General features: G+C 42.5%; 1 protein-coding gene across 1 annotated transcript in view; it reads right to left on the bottom strand.

The window, feature by feature from the left end:
• Positions 1–22,556, bottom strand: part of syngap1b (synaptic Ras GTPase activating protein 1b) — a 70,064-nt gene that overhangs the window by 19,258 nt on the left and 28,250 nt on the right. Inside the window, exons 4-8 of the mRNA XM_047041185.1 lie at positions 7,417–7,511; positions 5,704–5,825; positions 2,181–2,334; positions 1,535–1,633; positions 99–338 (exon numbers count right to left, since the gene is read on the bottom strand). Coding sequence (XP_046897141.1) covers positions 99–338; positions 1,535–1,633; positions 2,181–2,334; positions 5,704–5,825; positions 7,417–7,511 — 710 coding nt within the window. The remainder of the gene's footprint in view (positions 1–98; positions 339–1,534; positions 1,634–2,180; positions 2,335–5,703; positions 5,826–7,416; positions 7,512–22,556) is intronic.

Raw genomic sequence — 22,556 nt, 5'->3', positions numbered from 1 at the left:
CTCTTGAGTTACAAAGGGAAAGGTTTATCTCTCATTATCTTTGATGATGAGCAAATTGCAAGACCCGACTGTCAGCCCGCCACAGCGATAGATCTCACCTTGCGTCTTTTCTTGTCAGTCTCCTTGTATAGGTGAAGACGGAGGTTCCGGACAGCAGGCAGGTTGTTGAACTCAAAGTGTTCACCCCAGAAGACTGTGTCAGTTCGGGGCTTGCTGGTGGTGCGTGCGTACAGCATGTCATCCAGGCAGAGCTCGCAGTAGTAGCGTTTCTTGGCTGGGAGCTCCCGTGCCTCGATAATCCAAAGCTTCAGGACATTGTCCACCCTCCGACTGTTGTCCTGGAAAGTGGTGGACAGAGGAAGACAATGGTACGGTCAAGTATAATTAAATAAAACTAATCAGGAGACACTGAGCAAACATGGAGAAAAGGGATGTAAAAAGAATGGAAGGAAGGAAGGAGGGAGCGAAAGTAAGAAATATTTCAAAAGGAAAGAAAAAACAAAGAAAGAAGACATAACATGGGGTAGAATTTGATAACACAATTGTTTTTTGGCGATAAGAGTAGATGTTTTGAACGGTTACATCACATTGCAGTAGGAAGATGCATTCCTGAACATGATCACAAAGAAGAAACTACATTTGTAATCTCCCATGGGAGAAGAGAGTGCTGTGTTGATTGCTGGGAATGATCCTCCAGTAAGGGGGGCTGAGTCATTTAAACCAGTCTGAAATGCCACTGGAACAGTAGGCCTGCTGCTCTGCTCTTAATCCTCTATTTAGAAGGCTAAATATATCTGCAATTTTCCTACGCCTTTAGTTCTTAAGTGCTCCATTGGTATGCTGTCTGACAATCGATGCAGCCTTCAAACGCCCGAGAACATATTAGTCTGTGTTTTACTGGACAAATTTCAATCAGAAGTCAGAGCATGAAGAAGCCCAGAGACACATGTAAAACATGAAGAAACATTCTAGTCTCTCTGTCGCACTCATCTCAGTGGCGTTCCGACATGCATCTCCTTTGAGATGCAACTATTGCGTTGAGTCCTTGGAGTTTGGTGATTCAGCCAAGACCCCTGTAGTCCAAGCATCTGGATGAGTCAGTCCACATGAGGTTTCCTCTCAGTTTGACTTTAATAACTTCTTGTCCCTGGTGTGCCATCAAAACTAGTTTTATTTTTCTGGGACAGCCTCCTCCTTTTCAATAACAGAGGATGGGCTGCTTTTTTAAGTGGACTTACGAGATCTTTCTGGAGTGAAATTATATTAATTTTTCATTTTGATCAGACAGTTCTGAATGGCTAGACCTGTTGCCTCTCATGTACATAAGATATAGAATGTTTGGAAAAGTGCATAGATTTACATCAACTGTGGAACAATCCCAACATTAATGAAGGTTACAGGGGGCCAAACGAAGTCTATCAAGGTGTGAAATAGAAGGAAGTGATGGAAGTGGAGCATCACAAAGAGCCACACAAACAGACATAGAACAAGTATTGACAGTTTCTCCCATCTCTCCTTTTTCCTTTTCTCTCACCTTGTTGGGTTTTACGGCTCTCTGAAGATTCTCGATCCATTTGTCTCTCTCTGCAGCGGAACGACAAGCAAAGCACTTGGTTCCCGAAGCCGTAGTCACCTGAGGTTAGGGAGCGGTAATATAAACAACCACAACCACTCGTAACTGGGAAAGATGACAAGTAGCATAACAATGTCCTTTAATCAGATAGACTTTTGTCGTGTTCTAGTCAGTTAAGGAAAGCAAAGTCAGCCAAAGCATTTTTTTCCCTGTGACAAATCAACCAGGGACAGACTCGTTTTGAGCTGCCAGTTGGTTTTCCTTTGATATCTCTTAGCAGATAACTCAGTTTAAATATGAAGTCAAACTCGATTAAATCAGGCACAGGTGCCAGTGAAGGAACTTGTACTTCTGTCGAATAATACTGTACTAAGTTAGCTGTAGTAGGGAGTCAGGTGGCTGAGCGGTGGAGAATCGGGCTAGTAATCAGAAGGTCGCCAGTTCGATTCCCGGCTGAGCCAAATGACGTTGTGTCCCTTGGGCAAGGCACTTCACCCTACTTGCCTCGGGGGGGAATGTCCCTGTACTTACTGTAAGTCAGCGTCTGCTAAATGACTAATTGTAATGTAAATGTAGTGAATGCTAAATTGGCACAGTAATGGCTCACCTCAAAGCAGTACTCCTGTCCCAGGATGCTTGAGTGGACAGGTTTGATGATGGCGTCCTCATCCAAGGTGAGGTCCAGTGCCTCAGCGGCACTGCTGGGGGACAGCAAGGACTCATGGGAGTGGGACTCTTTGAAACTCTGCATCAGACGCGTCCTGGGAGACGCCAGGGGACAAGAGAGACAGCAGAGAGGGAACACAGCACCATTTAGACACAACTTTTAACTACGTCCAGTAGTATCATCGTTTTTTTTTGCGTTGTCCTTTTCTCTTGAACTTCTCACTTTTTATGATTAAAAATAGGAATTGAATATAAAAGAATTGGCTTGAGAGGAAGACGCCATAATGTGGTCAAAGGATGAGAAACCCTGGTGTATGAGCTCTCCAAAAGGGGACCCACGGTTTTATTTACCCACAATCTCCCCATGAAAATCCAACTGTAAAACTTAATATATTTGACAAGGAAATGTTATCAGTAATTTAGGACAAGAAAAAGACAAGGACATTTTCCTTTCTGAGCTCAATAAAAAAAAAAAATCTGATGGAGAGAAGTTTACAAACAGCAGGTAGCCCAGTGCAGGTTTTGGATATTTCTTGAAGTAAAAAAGGCTTATTCAATTCTGCACACACTGGGCAAGCTTAAAAGCAGGTCACTTTGCAAAACGACATGCTGCTTGTCTCACGATGAGACTAATTGGTTGTGCTGAAAGAGTCAACACATCAGAATTAAATGAGATTATACTAGCCATGATTCCCACTTCACTGGATTAATTTAGGAATGGATTTTCCATGTTGACAGTCGAGTGATATCACTTGATGCACCCCTTGCTCGACGAAGGTATAAAGTAAATCTGCCTAGCTCTGTACAGATGCAGGAGGTATGGAGCAACACATTAGCTGGATTGTCTCTAGCCTGCCTGTCATGCTCACCCACATTCACTTATACACACCCACACACAGACCCACTTCCAGGAGGACACACATGTGCAGAGATTCGCCCACACACATGTACACCCACGTACACACTTTCTCTCTGACAGATACACACCCCAATCAGGGAAGCTCTCTTGTGTGCACACAAAATGATCACATCCGAACACCCACGCACACAAATGCTGACCAATACACTCTATAAACGTGCACACACACGTACGCACTCACACACAGACAACTAGCTTGTTACACAAACACAAACACACACTTAGGTACACACGCGCGCACACCGATCATCACTGAACTGGCCAATGACTCGGAATGACAGAGAAGCGGTAGAACAAAGTCGTGACACAGAGAATACACGCAGAAGAAATAGCAAAAAGGAAAGAAAGATATCCCCTACTATGATGTCCCCGATGCGTCCGACTCTCTCAGCTTCTCCCAGTGTCACTGTTTTTGTATACATTCACTCATATGTGCATCAGAACATTGCATACAGGGGAGTGGGAGAGGGACAGAGAATGGAAAGTGAGAGATGAGGAGGGAGGGTTAAAAATAGACCCAGAGGAATGAGTCAGAATGAGAGAAATAAAGGAGGAGAGTAGGGAAGGTTGAGAGAGGGAGGGTAGCGAGTGTTTGTGAGAGAGAGAGAGAGAGAGAGAGAGACAGACAGACAGAGAGAGACAGAGAGAGGGGGAGGAGGAGAGAGGGAAGGCAGGGGGAGACAGAAGACCTCTCAGAGGAAATCAAGTTGTTATGTAAACTGTGGGTCCTTTGGAGAAGAAGGGAGAGACGAGGTAAAAGAAAGTGTGAGGGGGGCCGAGAGAGAGAGCGAGAGAGAGAGAGAGAGAGAGAGAGAGAGAGAGAGAGAGAGAGAGAGAGAGAGAGAAGAGAGAGAGAGAGAGAGAGAGAGAGAGAGAGAGAGAGAGAGAGAGAGAGAGAGAGAGAGAGAGAGAGAGAGAAAGAAAGAGAGAGAGAGAGAGAGAGAGAGAGAGAGAGAGAGAGAGAGAGAGAGGGAGAGAGAGAGAAAGAGAGAGAGAGAAAGAGAGGGATATTTAATTAACTAAAGGGAGGTTGAGTGTGAGGAGTCGGTAGAGAGAAACATGAAGGGACAACAGAGGAGTGAATGCACGCTGCACTGCATCACACTTTGCCACACTGACGAGCCGCATCCGTAGAACATTAAACCAATGCATGGAGGGACATTAAACGATCAAAAAACAATAAGGGAGTCACTGATGACTGTGTACACATATTCATCCAACTCAATGCAAGTACAACTGAATCCACACCATCACCTGAGCAGTAAGAGGTCACCATGATCAAATGTTTTTGAACTTGGAGGACACAAACCAAGCCCAGGCCTCTCACACCACGCAATTCAACCTTAGTCTGAAAACATCTGTGGTGCAAGGGTTCGACTTACAGAACTATTCATACGTTCATCACTCTGATGATATTAAAGTATTGTGTGCTGTCTATTGACAATGGCATGCTTTGCAATTCAAGCTATGCCATCATTATTCAGGAGTTATACATTTACATTTAGATGTACTGCACCACTGTCTCAGCAATCATTTTCAATGACAAGCATACACTATGAAATGACAACTCTCTGGGTAAGATCACAACAAGTCCCTCTAAGATTTTGTCTCTGTCACTTTGTGTTGCAACAGCTGTAAATGTATCTCTTATAACCATGTGGAACTATGCTGCATTCTTGGAGTGTTGAACACCCCTACCCATATTTAACTATACTTTAACTATGCATCAACAGCTCCTAAAATAAATTATGATTATCCACTATGGCATATTTACATTTAGCAGACGCTCTTATCCAGAGTGACTTACAGTAAGTACAGGGTCATTCCCCCGAAGCAATTAGGGTGAGGTGCCTTGCCCAAGGACACAAGATCATTTGGCACGGCCGGAAATCGAACTGGCATCCTTCAGATTACTAGCCCGATTCCCTAACCGCTCAGCCACCTGACTCGCTATTTTAGAAGTATTTGAAGTACACTAGTTCTGTGCACTGACCACATGCCTGTTTTATTGTTGCTATGGACCAAGCCAGACTTCTGTACTTCTACTGGTATTCTGTGTGTATTCAACTGACATTACGTAAGTGATGAGTGCAACAGTAAGAAATTAATCATGGGGCACCTCAGTGCCTGCATACTATGTAAACCAAGGCTTTAACCCAGGGGCACAGGTTCGATTCCAGCCCGGGCCATTTCCTGCATGTCTTCCACTCTTTCTCTCCCCTATATTTCCTGTCTCTCTCCACTATCACAAAAAAAGCTGAAAAGGGGAAAAATATCGTTTATAAAATAAGCAAAATGTAAAAATTATCCAGGAAGAATACTAGAAGCTCTGAAACTAGAAGATGTTAAAACTGGCCATGAACCACTCCCTTACCAATTCCCTACTGTACTTCCATCTATTAAAGATGTACAGTCGTGCACACAGACACACACATACACTCCAGTGAAATGCTAGGGTACCTTCAGGACAATATCAATATAAAATGTTTTCTCTCCCTTTCTGCCACTGGCACACACACACACACACACACAAACACAAACGTACCTGTCCTGGTCGGCACTGCGGAAGCGGGGGAGGATCATGTGGCGGAAGCTGCTGGTCCGGTCCAGTTTGGGCTGACTCTTTGCCCTCTTTATAGAGCCCTTCAGCCTTCTACTGAGGAAACTCTGCAGCAGCCAGGCCCCGGACAAGCAGGTGAACATCGGGTGAGGGTGAACATTGTAATGGAGGGAGACAGAAAGATGGAGGAGATGCAGGATTGGGGTGTGCAGGGCCATGTGATGGACAGGGAGAAGTTTGGTGAGGTAGGGGTTTGATAGTATGGTGATGGACAGGGCAAGAGAGAGAGTAGGTGTGAGAACAATGTCAGAGGGGTGTTTATGATGTGTATGGAATAATATGATAGAGGGCAAGTGAACAGATGATAAACATGATTAAAAAATAAAAATAAAAATATCATAGAATACAAACATATTCAAATGACGTGAACGTATATGAAATGACATACATGATTTATAAGAGAAGAGAACAAAATACACATTCATTATCATCAGCATCAAGTTGTCGTCTCCTGCAGTGACAGACAAATGTAGTGTCAATAAGTATCCAATAGTGGGGGATGTTGTCCCATGACTTTACATCGTAGAGCTTCACCCACTGTCCCATAGTTACAAAAAGCTCAAAAATAGGCATTACAGTGCAGTTTGTTCTGTGTGTGCTTCCATACATAGTTACATTCAGTGATTTTGGAGCAAAAATAACCATGGAAATTTGCAGTGATAGTGAACTAATTGTGTTCAAGAAGACATTACATTTCTAAATTTTTCTCTAATTCCTTTCTTAATTTGGTATATTGATTGACTGAATGCAGTGTGATATGGGTATGCACACTAAAACTCTTCATTTCTATGTTCTGAATGATAACATACTATATCAAAAGGTATAAAAACCAATGCAATGCTAGACAGTAGATTATGAATTGAAATGTCTTTAACTCAAGCATCTTTAACTCAAGTATCAAGCTTAGATAGTATCCTGTACACTAAACATCCTAACCAATACAATTAGCTGTGATGAGAACAGTAATATTCTAAGCAGCATAGCAGCAATCACAGCAACGTATTTGATCTCACAAACTGCATAATTCAGTCTGTGGATTCTTTTTTGGTCAGACAAATATAACCATCTAATCGCATTAGACTAAAGGATATGACATCCACTGGAAGGAATAGTTTGAGTTTCATTAAGCCAGGAAAATCCAATCCAAGGAACACTGGAATCACAGCTAGCAGTTAGCATGTCCATAGCATTAATCTATTTCTTTACCACAGGAGGGGATTGTTGATTGGTGACTGTACCACATACCTCGATGGGGGGCAATGGTGCGATAAACTGTTCCGCCACTGGACTCGAACCGGCAACCCTCCAGTCTGTGCCCCAATAGGAGAGGGGAAGGGAGGGGGTTGCAGGCGAGTGGGGCAGGGTAAGGGACAGGGAGGGTGAGAGGGGCAGCGAGCGTGGGAGAGGGGGTGTTCCTGCCCCCTTCTTGCAGGCCTTCTGCTGCTTAGGGGGAAAGGCGTGGTGGTGGTGGGGGGGGAAGGAGGGGGAGACGGTCGGGGAGAGGGCCAAGGAGAGGGAGAAGGGCACGGAGGGGGTGCCGCTGGCACGGCGGCAGGTGTGCTGCGGGGCGGAGTAAGGCAGGGAGAGCGATAGGGAGGGGGGCAGGGAGCGAGGCCGGGAACAGGGGGGGTTACTCACGGATTGTCGAAAGGGTTGAGGGGGGGCAGTGGGAGGGATCTCCATGCTTGGCTGCTTCCCAGTGGCTATGCTCTTCCGCCGGGCGCGAGCGTTATCTGACAGAGAGAGGAGGTGAAGAGGAGAGAGGAGAAAGGCGAGGGAGGCATTTAATAGGGAGAAAACAACACATGAACAGTGAGGAGACAGAGCAGAATGAGACAGGAACATGTTTATGCAATAAACAGATGTGTGGTGTGAAGCACAGAATAAAATAAAGCCAAACAGGTGGTGAGATAGACAGAGAGAGAGAGAAAGAGAGAGAGAGAGAGAGAGAGAGAGAGAGAGAGAGAGAGAGAGAGAGAGAGAGAGAGAGAGAGAGAGAGAGAGGAGGGAGGGAGGGAGGGAAGCAAGTCAAGGGAAAAGAAAGAAATAAGAAGACAGAGGGCTCCATCTATCCTCCACCTCTCTCCCCACTCATCCACTCTCACCCAGAGCAGGAGGAACGAAAGTGTGATGGAAGAGGGGTGGAGGGTGGAGGATGGATGTCTGGCTGTAAGAATAGGCAATATCAACCACCTGAGAACGCATAATGGTGAAAAGAGAAGGTATTAGGTATGGGTGAAAACGTGTTGGCCTTCGCCTCTCATACTGTGAGCTGGGGGATGGAAGACACTGTACTAGTGTTGAAGATAGGGGAGTAGTGTGGCCAGACTCTCACATAGCAAAACAAGAGAGCCCACATCCTTAGCTTCAAAGGTGTGTGTGTATGTGTGTATGTGTGTGTATGGGGGGATAGGGGGTGGTGTGTGTGGGGGGGGGTTTGTAGTGTTGTTTCATAATTTTATGCCACAAAAACCACAAAGTACAGAAGAAGAAGATAAAGGAAGCTTGTATGGCTGGTTTCTGTCTCTCTTTCCAGGTCTGTCCCCCTAATGCGTTGCTTTCCCTTTGCGAGAAAGATCAATGAGAACCTTCTCATCTTCTAAACTCAAAATATTCCCTGTCTCCTCTCTGTCCTCTCTTCCAGCGCAGTTTCTCCCCATGCCATGTTCTTCCCTGAGATTCTTTTATATCTCGACCCTTAACAGTTTTTCTCTTTCTCTCCTAGCCTCTCCTATCAGACAGACACAGAAACACTCCAGCAAACACTCCTCTCTCCCACGCAGCTATTTTACATAATTCATTTATCCCTCTCCCTCTCTTCTGCCCCTCATCTTTCTCTCTCTTTCTCGTCTCTCATTTTTACATCACTTTCCTTTCCATTTGGAGCATAATCTGGTATCTATCTGGTTTTCTATCCTTCTCAATCTGTTGGTTCTCATTTAATCTGGACTCTTCATTGTTTCTTCTTTATGCACCTAAGACACATAGCTGACGTTGATCTGAGCACTGCTGTCATTCTATTTATTTGATAAGAAACTAGGAAAAGGCATCACAGGGATATATTTATATATTTTAAGTGTTATTATATCCAAGTACATGGGTGAAAGGGAGTCGGGTGGCTGAGCGGTTAGGGAATCTGGCTAGTAATCAGAAGGTTGCCGGTTTGGTTCTCAGCAGTGCAAAATGACGTTGTGTCCTTGGGCAAGGCATTTCACCCTACTTGCCTCGGGGGAATGTCCCTGTACTTACTGTAGATCGTGAATTAAACCATGAATTATCACCCGTAAAAGAGTGATGTTTGTAGAGGTTTTCTTGGACCATCAGTTACACTGATTAGGTAATTAATTTACACGCTGGACGTCAGTAAACGATAGCTCATTTGATTGAAATGATGATCATGAACCCGGGATGTTCAGTACCTGGTGATACAGGATGACCTTGTATCATTCTTGCAAATACCTTTTAATCGCAGTTAGCCTCAATTAGCATGGTACAGAAGTCTGGCACCGCAAAGGAGCTTGTCCTTCTGAACAATTGTTTCTAAAACTAATGACTTTCCCTAGAGCTGGTGGAATGTTGAAACGAGCACTGAAGCACGTTCCTCCACACAGCAGCACTTCCCTGACGGGTGCACCTCAGTGGCTTTTGTTAGGTGTTCTCGCTGCTGCTGTAAGTTGGTGTACTGTTCAGCCCCTAAGGGTGAGAACACTTGGTCGTCTTTATTACATACTCCAGTGGAGGATTTAATTGCTGCAAAATTATATATTTTTTTATAACAATTCACCAAGTAGTTGTCCTTTCTTCAAAATCACTCTGAATGTGTATATTATCATGTTGTTATGATCATAGTAAATCAGAAATTTCCTAAGGAATAAACGAAGCATGACATCAACTGTACGTTATGACTATACTTCAATGTTCTTTTCTAAACAGGTTTTTTTTTGGTCCCTCTAAGGTATTCAGAGCTGGTTGTCATGGGTAACCATTCCTAAAAGCTTTGGGTTTTTTGTTCTGATACGATTGGCTGATGTAGCCTTTTATTCGTAGCCTTTTATTCGTTTTTAAAGTGAACACAACCATGTTTTACAAAAAGAGGTAACAGTGTCATCAAAGGTCACATCAGTGTGTGCTTATGTGTGTCAATGTAATTTACTCACAGCTCTATTAACCAACGGAAGGTACAAACATGACATTGTTGAATATAAGCAACATTGCTACCAATCATCTTCACAAGCTAAACTAATCATCAAGATATCCTCCAAGGTGTCATTGGGGTATCAACATCATCATCATTGTTATAAAAAAACACCAAAAGCATGTGTCAGAAGGGTAACAACTTACTGCCTATAAAATCTGCATAAGAATGATACATTTAGAATGAATAACCCTTTTCAGTACACTATTTTATTATCAATAAATTAACATTGTGAGCCACTTTGTTCTCATTATGACTAATTTGGAATTTGCTGAGCAAGGATGTCTGCCCCATTTAAAGATAAAACATTTAATTGCTTTATGTACAAATGGGACTTCATAACAATATTTGGATTTCAAGTCACAGTTGTTTGACCTCCATAACTGGATGTTTCAAGGCTGTATGAATACTAACACTCGGTATGTCTTTGTTCCTATTCCTCAGTGGCATCCCAACTCAGGAGAAAATATCTGAGACACATCGTGCATACTAATCTCCCTTCCAGTAATTCACAGGACTGACCACATTAGACAGAGTCTAGAAGGGTTACACGTCACAGTGCGCCAGACGAAAATGAACCGTTTCGTTTCAAGCAAGACTGAGAGGAACAGTACTGTTTGTCGGATGTGGGCTTATGTAAGCTAACCATGCGTATGCTTTTGGATAGTTAACTCTGTAGCTAACACAAACTGCTGCATTGCCATGTCAAGACTGTATGTAACACTGTCAGACATTGGAAATTTCCCATACACACTAACATGAGGTATTACAGTAATCCAAGAGTCAAACAGGAGATAGCTAAGGTGGTCGTTGAATGGATGGGGAGTAAACTTTGGTTTTGAGTAGCGTTACAATGATCTAACCTGAATTAGATTGATACTGTAGACCCTCTCTGGCTCATCCGTGGACTACGGCTCTTACTAAAGACATGCGTAGGAGAGAATGGGCGTACTCTTAAAGGGGAGAACAGGCTGCTCGTGCCCTGTATGGACTTCTTACGGTAATGGACTGCTCAAATTGATGCCATTAAACATTTTTTTTTATTATGCAAATGTGGACAAAGGCATTGGTAAAAAATATTAAATAGACTGGATAGGTCCATTGAATTAAATTTGTCACTCAGTCCCTTCTGATGCACACCCTGGCTCTTTATTTAGTTGCCATGGCAACATTTTTCCCGAGTACCTTACATTTGAGTTACAGACATATAACAAAGCCTTGAACAGAGAAGATGCAGGCAATGACTCAATAAGCAGCTCTGTACTATACTGTATGTAACCAACTGTACATGCTAACGTTACATAACAAATGGAGTATATCCATAAGGTGAATAATAGGAATAAATACATATATATTACATTTTGTGTGATTTTGTATCAGAATTCAGTATTTGAAATGAATATACTAAATGCTAGTGAAACAGGGGATAAGAAAGTGATGATAGCCATAGTCTGCTGTAACCAATTTGATTTCCCAAAAACCCAAGCATGTGTATTATCTGTGGGAATCTGATCATGAATCCATTCTGAGCATGCATGCTGCATGTATTGCAAATAGCCCAGTCATGCATTTCATCTTCTATAGGCAGCCGACATCATCTACTCAAACACACATGCACACGTAGTATGCACTGGCATGCACATACATATGTGCACTGCCTGTATGTGTGTGTGTGCATGTGTGTGTGTGTGTGTGAAATGGTCCACTTGTTCATTGTGAATTTAAATCTGATGTCAAGCCGAAAGCTGAAGATGGAATGTGTGGGTGGCAATAGCTTCCAGCTTAGTCCCTCAGAGAGAGAGAGAGAGAGAGAGAGAGAGAGAGAGAGAGAGAGAGAGAGAGAGAGAGAGAGAGAGAGAGACAGATATGGAGAGAGACAGACATGGAGAGAGAGACAGACATGGAGAGAGAGAGAGCTAGAGACAGACAGACAGACAGGTAAAGAGAGAGAGAGAGAGAGAGAGAGAGAGAGAGAGAGAGAGAGAGAGAGAGAGAGAGAGAGAGAGAGAGAGAGAGAGAGAGGGAAAACGAGAGACAGGAGGGGGTGGGAGGAAGGGGAGGTAGAGTGTGTGAAACGGGGTGAGAGAGAAAGAGAGGGGGGTGTAGAGTGAGGGGAGAAAGAGAGAGACACAGAGAGAGAAGAGGGGAGAAAATGAGTGGGAGGGATAGAGTAAGAGATGGGAGTAGAGGGAATGTAAAATGAGCTAGAAAGACTGAGAGAAGAGAGCAAGAGAGAGAAGGATAGAGAGAGAGAGATGGACAAGAGGGGGGGGGGGGGGGGGGGACACACAGACAGAGAACTCGTTGGAGTGGGAGGAAGAACATACAGCCTACTGTGGAGTAAAAGCAAGATTGAGGTAGAGGAAAATAGAGGGGAGGCAGCGAGTGAGGAGAGAGGGAGGGAGAGATAGATAGATAGAGTATGCAGGACCAGAGAGATTGAGGGAGACTGGAGAGGGAGTGGGTGTCTAAATAGCGCTGAAATGCTCTGAGCCTTTTGTATGTTTGCCTTTGTTTTTATACAATGGGGGTGGGCTTCATTTTTGCTTCTGATCTATGAACTGTAGCTAGAGTAAAGGACTGCATAGCTAATGTTCTATGCACTGTTCCTGCAACTAAGTATCAATACCCCCTATTAATGAGTGTACTAAGGTCATATTTACATAAAAAACTGTATTTGTATAATTACCAACTGTGGGTAACAGTATAAATGACCAATTTCTGTAAATCTCTGTTCTTTGTAATCTGTGATTTCTGTAATCATCCCAAAGGGGTGAATATACTAAATTTCTATCTTTTTAGGTTGCCCTGGGTTTTGCAATACTGAGGATTCAATGACGATGTTATAGCATGTATAGCAAAAATAAATATTGTTTGTCTGTTACACCAATAGCTGTGGTGATGAAGCAAGATGTGTTAATTTTCATGTTTCAGTGTTTGAAGATATACTTCTTCCCTCATGGTCAACTTAATTTAAAAAGGCCTTTTGTGAATGCTCCGAACAAGTTTTCTCACAATTTTTGCAGCAGTTGTACAACTTGATCTCGATCCAGGTAAGAGCACGCCTAGATAATTGAAGACCGAATTGTGTCAATTTCAGGTAAACTATCTGTTATTTCAAACAGTTAAGCAATCCTTTCCACCATGATTATGTTAATATGTTTAATTTAGATTTCATTTTTTAAATTATGTTAGTTAATGCCATTTTATCAATCCTAGTATAATTATATCAGAATATGTATTGTAAAGAAGGTCTGGCTATTAAAGCTTTTTTAACGGTGAGGAGGAATTTAGGGAATTGACAGTCATGACTGAGACTACTAGGTCCACAGGGTCCCTCTTAAGTGAACTCAGCAAGATGACATCATCATCATAGTCCAACGGGCGGGTACATATTGAGAGGAGCCAGTAACATTAGTCCTCATGGTTCTCAATGCCGTTTATGTCATTAAGCTGTAACCTAACTCTTTCTGCAAGATAATATCTTCTAGTCTGCTTTGAAGATTTCAAAAATAGAATTTGGGGAAAAACCACACACATTGCAGGGCATGCAAAATGAAATATTAATAGACAAGTACAGACCAGTTCCTACCTAGGACAGGTGAAAGGTGTGCTTTGATTCCAGACTTCTAGGGAATTATTTTGTTGCTATCCAAAGTCGTAGAACCCCTCAATGAAAAATGTAAGACGAAGCCACACCCAAGCACAACCTTGAAATGTCCACTTCAGAGTTTGTATTCCGCTTGTTTAGAGTTTGTTGTGTATTGTTGTCCCGTCTTTTCGGTCACATTCCATGGAGCCCAACGTACTGAAAATCAATATTCCTCAACCTCACGTTGGCACTAAAGTCTAGAAGTAGCGGAATAAATTGGTGTCCATGTAACTATCCATTGACAGTGGTTGTGGCAATGAATGTGTGCCATGGCATGTGTTAATGTCAGTGGTGCATTAAAATGTATGAAACTTCTCACTAATTGAGCACAGTATTTGTACAGAGTATGTCTACCTCTTAGATCCACCTTTAATGGCTAAATATAAATATTTATCTCTGGCAACTCTCAACTCAAATGTTCAATGCCAGAGAACCCACTAAAATATATGTTGGTATAAAAGGCAAATACAGCCAAATAGGTAAACGTAGTATACACAAACTCTAGATAGGAAATATAGGCAATCTACAGTTTTTAAATATGTAATGCTCAAATACAGTACACATAAATAAATGATAGGGCTCTTATACCTTGGCATCCAGAAAAACACAAGATTTTAAAATCTAACTACTACTAGTTTTTCTGAAATGCCATTCATACTATAAACTTTTGATAGGCTATCATTTTACGTTTAAGAGGAGGGGGTATTTTCAGAAGGTGCAGTGACTAAATGTGCCGCTGTCTTGAAAAGGTGCTATATAGACTTGCATTTGTCATGACCCAAAAGTGTCTTCGTTGCCAACTGCAGAAGATGACAAAGTTGCACCACAATTAATTATCTTGCCTTTTCTTCTCACTAATTAGTACTCAAGAAAAACTTGTTTAAATAATTACAACCAAAAATCACAGAAGAGGTATCCAAAGCCAGCGACTGTTATAACTCCTCATAGATGTATGGTTCATTTCTCCACCACCTCCTTCCAGCCTCGCTCTCCAGCACAGGCAGCGGCTGTTCCGCGGCAGGCAGTCGCGGTGAGAGCTCTTCGTCCCCGGCCTCTCCCAGACCTCTCGCACCGGTGCCCTCGCCCCCAACCCTCAACACACAATCCTCACGCTGACTTGCAATCCCACTGCCGTTTCCTCGGTAACCTACGGAAAATCCACTATGGCGAATTTCTCTCATGTTTTAGTTGTGATTGTATTTCAGCAATGATTTTAAGGGTTGTTAGCCCTCTGTAGCCCCTACAACAATTTTGTCCAGATGGTGGGAATATTGTAGTCACCAAATGTTTCAATTTAGATATAAAACTAGCCTTCCGCTTGTTTTTTAAGTGCTTGTTTTGAAATATCAACCTATCTTACAGCTGTGTGTGTGTGTGTGTGCGTGTGTGCGTGTATGTGCATGCGTGTGCGTGCGTGCGTGTGTGTGTGTGTGTAAATTGGGAGACGCGCAGTTAACGTCTGTATACCAATTATTGCATGCAGGCTGAGCCGCGCGCACTTTGCTGCGCTTGGACAAATTTGGTCTAGTCCGGCAGGAGAGTAAAGGGTGGGAACCGAAGTCCTCTCTCCGAGAACAGATCGTGGTCTTCTCAGTTTCCAACCCGAGAGAGTATTGAAAATGCGTGAAAACACCGAGCCAGCGACCGGTTCAGGTAGTCTTGCAAAAAAGAAAGACGAATCAATTTGGAGCATGAACAAACCAACGTCACAAAAATAACGAGGCTAGCCTTGTCTAAAAAATGCATGACGAAAAAATGGATGAACGTCGACAATCTCCCCTCCGTTTAGTTCCCCAGTTGCTGAAGATGATCATCGTGCAGTTCTGCTTCATAAGGAATTGCTACTGAAGAGATCCTTTCATATTGTCTCAGGTCCGGCTGCAAAAACAATACTTAGCGCAGGTGAATAGTACAGCTTGGAGCAACACGGATGCCTTGCCTTGACATCGCGCGCTCTCTCTGTCTCTCTATCTCTCTCTGTCTCTCTCTCTCCCCCTCTCTGTCGATCTCTCTTTGATTGTCTCTCTCCCTCTCCCCCAGCTTTGTTAGAGAGAGGGGATGTTGGAAGGAGATGAGGGCAGGGAGTCGAGTGATGGGATGTGGAGTGATTTTAAGTACAAGTATGAGGCGTCCAGAACTCTCTCCCTCTCTCTCTTGCTTGTTCTCTTTTTTCTTTTTCTCCTAAGCCCTCCCTCTTTCCCTGCAACCCCACTCAAAACACACACACAAACAGACACACACATCTAGAGTGAGAGGTTCAGAGCAGCTCAGGGCGAACGTGTGGGAGGCAGGAGTGTAACAGCATAACTACGACGCGGAACTGCAACCTGCTTATGCATACAGTTATACACACATACACACACACACACACACACACACACACACAGACTGAACTATTAAAGCAGAAGCTAATTTCAAATGCAAATCTATTTTTCAACCAAAGAAAGTTCCAATAATCATTGAGAACAACAGTAAAATGTTGACAAAATAATGTTGAATTTTCAAATGTTTTATCCTACACGGTACATCGAAATATAATTAGCATTATTAATTGATATGGATACATTCTGTATATTTCATGTAATAAGCAGTTGAAGGGGCAGAGGCTATCTGAGATGTGTTTCCATGACAACAGCACTGTAGAATTGGAACAACTTTCCAAGCCTTCTCACTGAAGATCCACTGTAGGCTAACTGTTTTCACTACTGCATATGTCTAACATTATTTAAACGCTTGTAAGGGGAGGGAGTGGTTCAGAATTGCAGAAGACATTTCACTGTCTACCCCTTTTGGTTTTTACTTTCTCTGATTTCTCTTTTTCCTCCATCCTTCATTCTCGCTCTCTTTCCTTCCCCTCCCCTCCCCTTCCTCTCTATCTCTCTTTTTCTCTTTCTCTCTCTCTCTTTCTCTCTCTCTTTTTCTCTCTCACATTCTCAGTCTAGGTCTGCTCTATAATTATTTCCATGGTTACCATTTATAATGTGAACCTACAGCTTATGTACTATGGTTGTAATCTTTCTCTCCTCTTTCCATCCTATCCTTTTATTTTACCGCTCTCTTTTTCTTTACACTACAAATTCTCTACCCGTGTATCCCATTTGTCTCATTGCTCCCTCATGCACACTAAAACCTGCATAGTACAGTAGGCTTGTTTTCAACTCTGTATGGATTGTCTTCAATGCGAAATAAATATTATTGCAACAGGTACAGTATAGTACAGCCAGTACACTATATTACAGCAGGCATCCATTCCTTCAGGTTTCCAGACGGATGATAGAAGCCAGATTGAAGGCAAATATGAGAGGAAGGAGAGAGAAAACATGGGAAGAGCTGTGACAGCCAGCCCCCTGACAACACAGGAAGGGGTGGGCACAGCCTGGGACCCCAAAAATCTGGTAGATTTCAAAGAAAAAAGAGCAGTCTCTTTTAGAAAAGAGGATAGATGGTCTGAAAAGAGGAAACTTGAGGCGTACACTGTGCCACCTGGCTTGGCAGTGAGCCAAGAATGAGGTGTGGACCGAGGTTGGCACAGGCTGGCGAGTGCACGTGGGCATGGGCGCGCACATGGGCGTGCACGTGGGCATGGGCGTGCCCGGCACTAGACGCACCTGCCCCACATCAAAACACAAAGATCCTAATACAAAGATACAAAGTACTGTTTGTCACAAACCATTTGATACATTCACCTGTATACGTACTTATTATTTACTAAGATGATTTACCCCTTTCTGGATTTTGTCACACCCTACTATAGCATGTAGCTTGCTCAGAGAGTCTGTCGGAGCACCATCATAGAACAGAACACACCACAGAGCTGCTAAGTGACAGCAAGTCGGTCTGAGAAGGAGCGTTGGCCTGACAACACCAGCTTTCTCGCTCTCTATCACTCTCTTTCCCTCTGTCCCCCCCCCTCTCTCTCGCTCTCTCGTGGTAGGTCTCCCCATTCTCTCTTCGTCCCTCTCCCTTTCTCGAAACCCACGTGCCACCAAGGCTGCAGCACACTGCTGTGTGCAAATATTCAATTAAGTGTTGGGCTAGTGCAGCTGGAGAGCCTAGTAAAATCACAGAGCCTGTAACACACACACGCACACATGTAGAGGGATAGATAATGTGTGTATGTGAGTGTGAGTGTTTGTGCAAGGGAGAAGGGGTGGGGGTGGGTTGGACTGGCCAATAGATGCAATAAGGTTCAGGTCAGCATTGGCTGATGAGAGCCTCTATGTGTTTTAAAAACTGTTGGAGGTTAAGATGTTAAAATCAATGGGACCCACCCTTAAGTTGAAAAATATGAGATGCACTGCACACAAAAAACATGATAAGTTACCATTACCACTACCATGTTTTTGATCAGATCAGGAATTTGACAGGGTCTACTGCACTCTCCAAAAGATAATTTTGTTAGAGGGTCATGAGTTTAAATAGTGTCATTTGTATGAATTAGAGGTACAGTAGCAAATATCGGCCTTAGTGTACAGTGATGCACAAGGGCATTCTTTTTTCTCGAAATGAATTGTTCTGTCATAGCATACTGTGGTGCAACTGTTGTCAAAGGAGAAGTACATTGCATTGTCCTTCCAGTTGCTCTATAACCCTCAGTCGTCAATACCTATTTATACCTCTTTTGTGAATGCGATGTTCTCATCTGGCTCTTGAATCTGGCTGCAAAGATCAAGGTTGTCATTCCTTTCTGTCCCAACCGACCCATTTCCCCAACCTCCATTTTGCTGTACTGTTGTGGCAACAGCTGCTCTTTGTTTTGCTACTGACAAATCTCAAAATGAGTTTGTGGCGACCGAAGAGGGACCAACAAAATATGTATCCATATTCTCTCTAAAATGACATGTAATGGTGTGTGAGCTTCAAAACACAACAAAATATGTACATCATGTGTCAACGCAGAGAGACTGTTAGGCATTAGTAGCAATATGAAGTCCCCAAGGACTTCTATAAGCAGGCCAGGGCGTGGGAGCTGAATTCGGGACCCTGGCTACCTAACCCTGGTGGCCAGCTGTCACACAAACTAGAAGCTGGGTGGCTGTTCATTCCTTATTTACTTTCTTAAGCGTTATTCCTGCTAAACAGCATATGGTTATGTCAGAGTGAGCCTAGTGGGTATTTTACTCATATGTGCATTTCACAAATGAGTAAACATGTTTCAACATGTTTGAATTAGCATTCCACACTCCAGAAATCACTATGGTATTGTTGGCTTTTACGTAATGCAGAGCATTCTGACGGGTCAGGTTTTGTCCTTACTCGGGAACATGTAAGGAGTTACACTTTTCGAATAAGGAAAGGCAATTGAGGCATGACCTTTATGTTACTTTTTGAGGGAGGACACTTCTGGACACAGTGCAGTTACATCTCACTGTAATTCCAGGAATCTGTGTGTGTGTGGCTTGATCATCTCAAGAACCGGCCATTGTTAGATTGTATTGCTCAGGACCTAAGGACATGCAGTGTTTATGAAAACTAAACAGGCCTAAAAAGTTACCCGCGTTTCTCAAGTATACAGGCACCTTTTACAGGCACCATTTACAAAAACTCTGCTGCTCTTCACCAATACGCCACCTGAACCAGTTTTCAATGAGTTTTTACTTCAGCGAATCTCTTCACTGTATTATGAGGGAGTACACAAATCGTCATCTTAATCACTGACTGCATCGTGAGCACGGGCATCGCAAGCATTTGTTGACAGCACTAATATGATTATAGTGTGACATTATACCCATTTACCCATTGAAACCTTTCTCCCCTTGAGTTTTAGTAACAACTTTAAATGTCCATATCAAGTAAGCCTAACTTTGCTCGATTTCTGGGCATTATCTAAACGAGAATGTATGGTAACTCATTACCATAAAAAGAAGATTGATTATATAGTTGGCTCACACTTCTATGAACTCTCTGTTCCCCTCCAAGCAATTTTTCAATAGTTTGTGTCCGTCACATCCCGAACGAAGCTTAGCTACAGTAGCACACCATCTGTATTCATTTCAGGCTCCAACACCAAGACAGGCCGATGACTCAGCAAATCTCTCCAAAGACAAGAAGCAGCTTTCAGGGGGATTTGCGGCTCCTTCGATGACACCATCTTAGGTATGCTGTCATCCTGGACTGTAACCTGACATACACATTTTAATACTCTTTCTAATACTAGCAATACTAATACTGACAGAGCAGTCCTACTCTGACTGTTGGGAGTACATAGCGATGAAATTAAAACTTCATATGACAAATCTGAAAATGGACTGATACAGATTTTATTGTGCCAACCACCTCTAATAAGACTTGCACACTACCTTGATTACTGATGGTGCTTTTGCAACTTTGTTTCCCCTGGCCATTTGCTAATATAAAGTTCTATGTTGGAAGAAATATGCAACAAATAAAGTTTGGTTTACTACTATGACATTGCATTTGGCAACTGCACCAATCCAATCAAGTACAAACTTTATTCAGGGGACCTATTGTGAGGTTGTGAGTGAGCAAAATTAGCAACATTGCTTTTTAAATCTCACTTATACAAGACAGTTCTTATCAGTTTTTGATTGCATTCCTCAGATACTGGATGTAGTTGACAAACAATATGATAAAAGGTAAATGGGACCGTGTTAAATCCATTATTCATAGACAACACAACAGTTTTTGCAGTACAAAAATACTAGTTTGAGTATTTATTTTTTAATATCTAACCTCAATTACTGAACGATTTTAGTTCTGAAAGCCAATGTCATCCAGATAAACAGTCATATGATTTCAGTAGGTAGTTCGAAAACTTACTGTATTATACTACAGCCTTTTCACAACGGGCAGTTAATCAAAAATTATTTCTATATTAAACACCAAATTCATTATTCATATTTATGTACATTTATCTGTACAGTAAACTCTAAATAGAAAGGTAGAAAGAGGGAGATCATTTATATTAATCTTGACCTCCCCTATTTGTATTAGCTCATTCATTTCAGCAGTCCAAAGTATGCAGTATGCCCATAGGATCAGAAAAAGGACACTACTGTTACTTTAGGTTAAGTAACATGAATCATTCTCTAAAATGAGTGTTGCTCTCATCATATTACATAATTCATCCCCTTCTGTAACATTCTGCAATTCCCTGCCTCTAGACTTTCTAAATATATAATGGAGTAAACAATGGGGGCTTTTAAAGGTAGGTCAGTAAACATCCTAAACTCCTAGGTCAGACTCCATTGCTCTGCACTCTGAGTAACTCAAAGCAACCATGTAAACATCTATTTAATCACTACCCACTCACACAAACAACAAGCTTTACTCAGAGTGAATATACTGTATCCCGATGGGAGAAAAAACTGTTATGTTCAAATGTATATTTCTGGTGACAAATGCACTGCCATTAAATGCAATCAGATCTGCCCCTCGCCTCCAGTGCACCATTCAAGACCTGAAGCAGGTTTGGACTGGGACACAAAAAACGGCCAGGGACGTTGAAACGCAGACCGGCCCACGACGTGTATTATTATTATATACAGTGCCCTCCAAAAGTATTGGAACAGTGAGGCCAATTCCTTTATTTTTGCTGTAGACTGAAAACATTTGGGCTTGACATCAAACGATGAATGTGAAACCAGAGATCAACGTTTCAGCTTTTATTTCCAGGTATTTACATCAGGATCTGATGCACAAATTAGAAAATATCACCTTTTTGTTCGAACCCACCCATTTGTCACGTGAGCAAAAGTATTGGAACATGTGACTGACAGGTGTGTTTTGTTGCCCAGGTGTGTCCTATTACATACATTATTCAATCAATAAATACCACTGAATGTCTACACTCAGGTTCAGATTGGGTAAGATAGGTTTTGTCTATGCAGACTGTATTCAGAGGTGAAAACAACATGAAAACCAGAGCGCTGTCTTTGGGTGAAAAACAAGCAATTGTGAGTCTTAGAGAAGATGGAAAATCAATCAGAGCCATTGCAGAAACATTGGCCATAGCCAGTACAACCATTTGGAATGTCCTGAAGAAGAAGAAAACTACTGGTGTACTAAGTAACAGACGTCGAACAGGTAGACCAAGGAAAACATCAGCAGTTGATGACAGAAACATTGTGAGAGCTGTAAAGAAAGACCCTAAAACAACTGTTAGTGAGATCAGCAACAACCTCCAGATGGCAGGAGTGAAGGTATCACTATCTACTGTTCGCAGAAGACTTCATGAACAAAAGTACAAGGGCTACACCAGAAGATGCAAACCACTCATTAGCAAGAAGAATAGGAAGGCCAGGCTGGAATTTGCCAAAAAGTACAGAGATGAACCTCAAAAATTCTGGGACAAAGTTTTATGGACTGATGAGACAAAGATTAACTTTTACCAAAGTGATGGAAAGGCTAAAGTTTGGAGAAAGAAAGGAACTGCTCATGATCCCAAACACACAAGCTCATCTGTGAAACACGGTGGAGGTAATGTCATGGCTTGGGCTTGCATGGCTTCTTCTGGGACGGGCTCATTAATCTTCATTGAGGATGTAACACATGATGGCAGCAGCAAAATGAACTCGGAAGTCTACAGAAACATTTTGTCTGCCAATTTAAGGAAAGATGCAACCAAACTGATTGGCAGAGCCTTCATCATGCAGCAAGATAACGACCCAAAACACACTGCCAAAACAACAAAGGAGTTCATCAGGGGCAAGAAATGAAAGGTATTAGACTGGCCAAGTCAATCTCCAGACTTAAACCCTATAGAGCATGCATTTTACCTGCTTAAGAGGAGACTGAAGGGAGGAACCCCACAAAACAAACAACAACTGAAAGAGGCTGCAGTGAAAGCCTGGGAAAGCATCAAAAAGGAAGAATGCAAAAGTTTGGTGACGTCAATGGGTCACAGACTTGCTGCAGTTATTGAAAGCAAAGGATTTGCAACTAAATATTAAGTCTTATTCACTTAAATAT

Source organism: Hypomesus transpacificus, chromosome 2, assembly GCF_021917145.1.
Source record: "Hypomesus transpacificus isolate Combined female chromosome 2, fHypTra1, whole genome shotgun sequence".
Classification (NCBI taxonomy): domain Eukaryota; kingdom Metazoa; phylum Chordata; class Actinopteri; order Osmeriformes; family Osmeridae; genus Hypomesus; species Hypomesus transpacificus.
The sequence above is the reverse complement of the archived record's forward strand: the minus strand, read 5'-3'. Positions and strand labels throughout refer to the sequence as shown.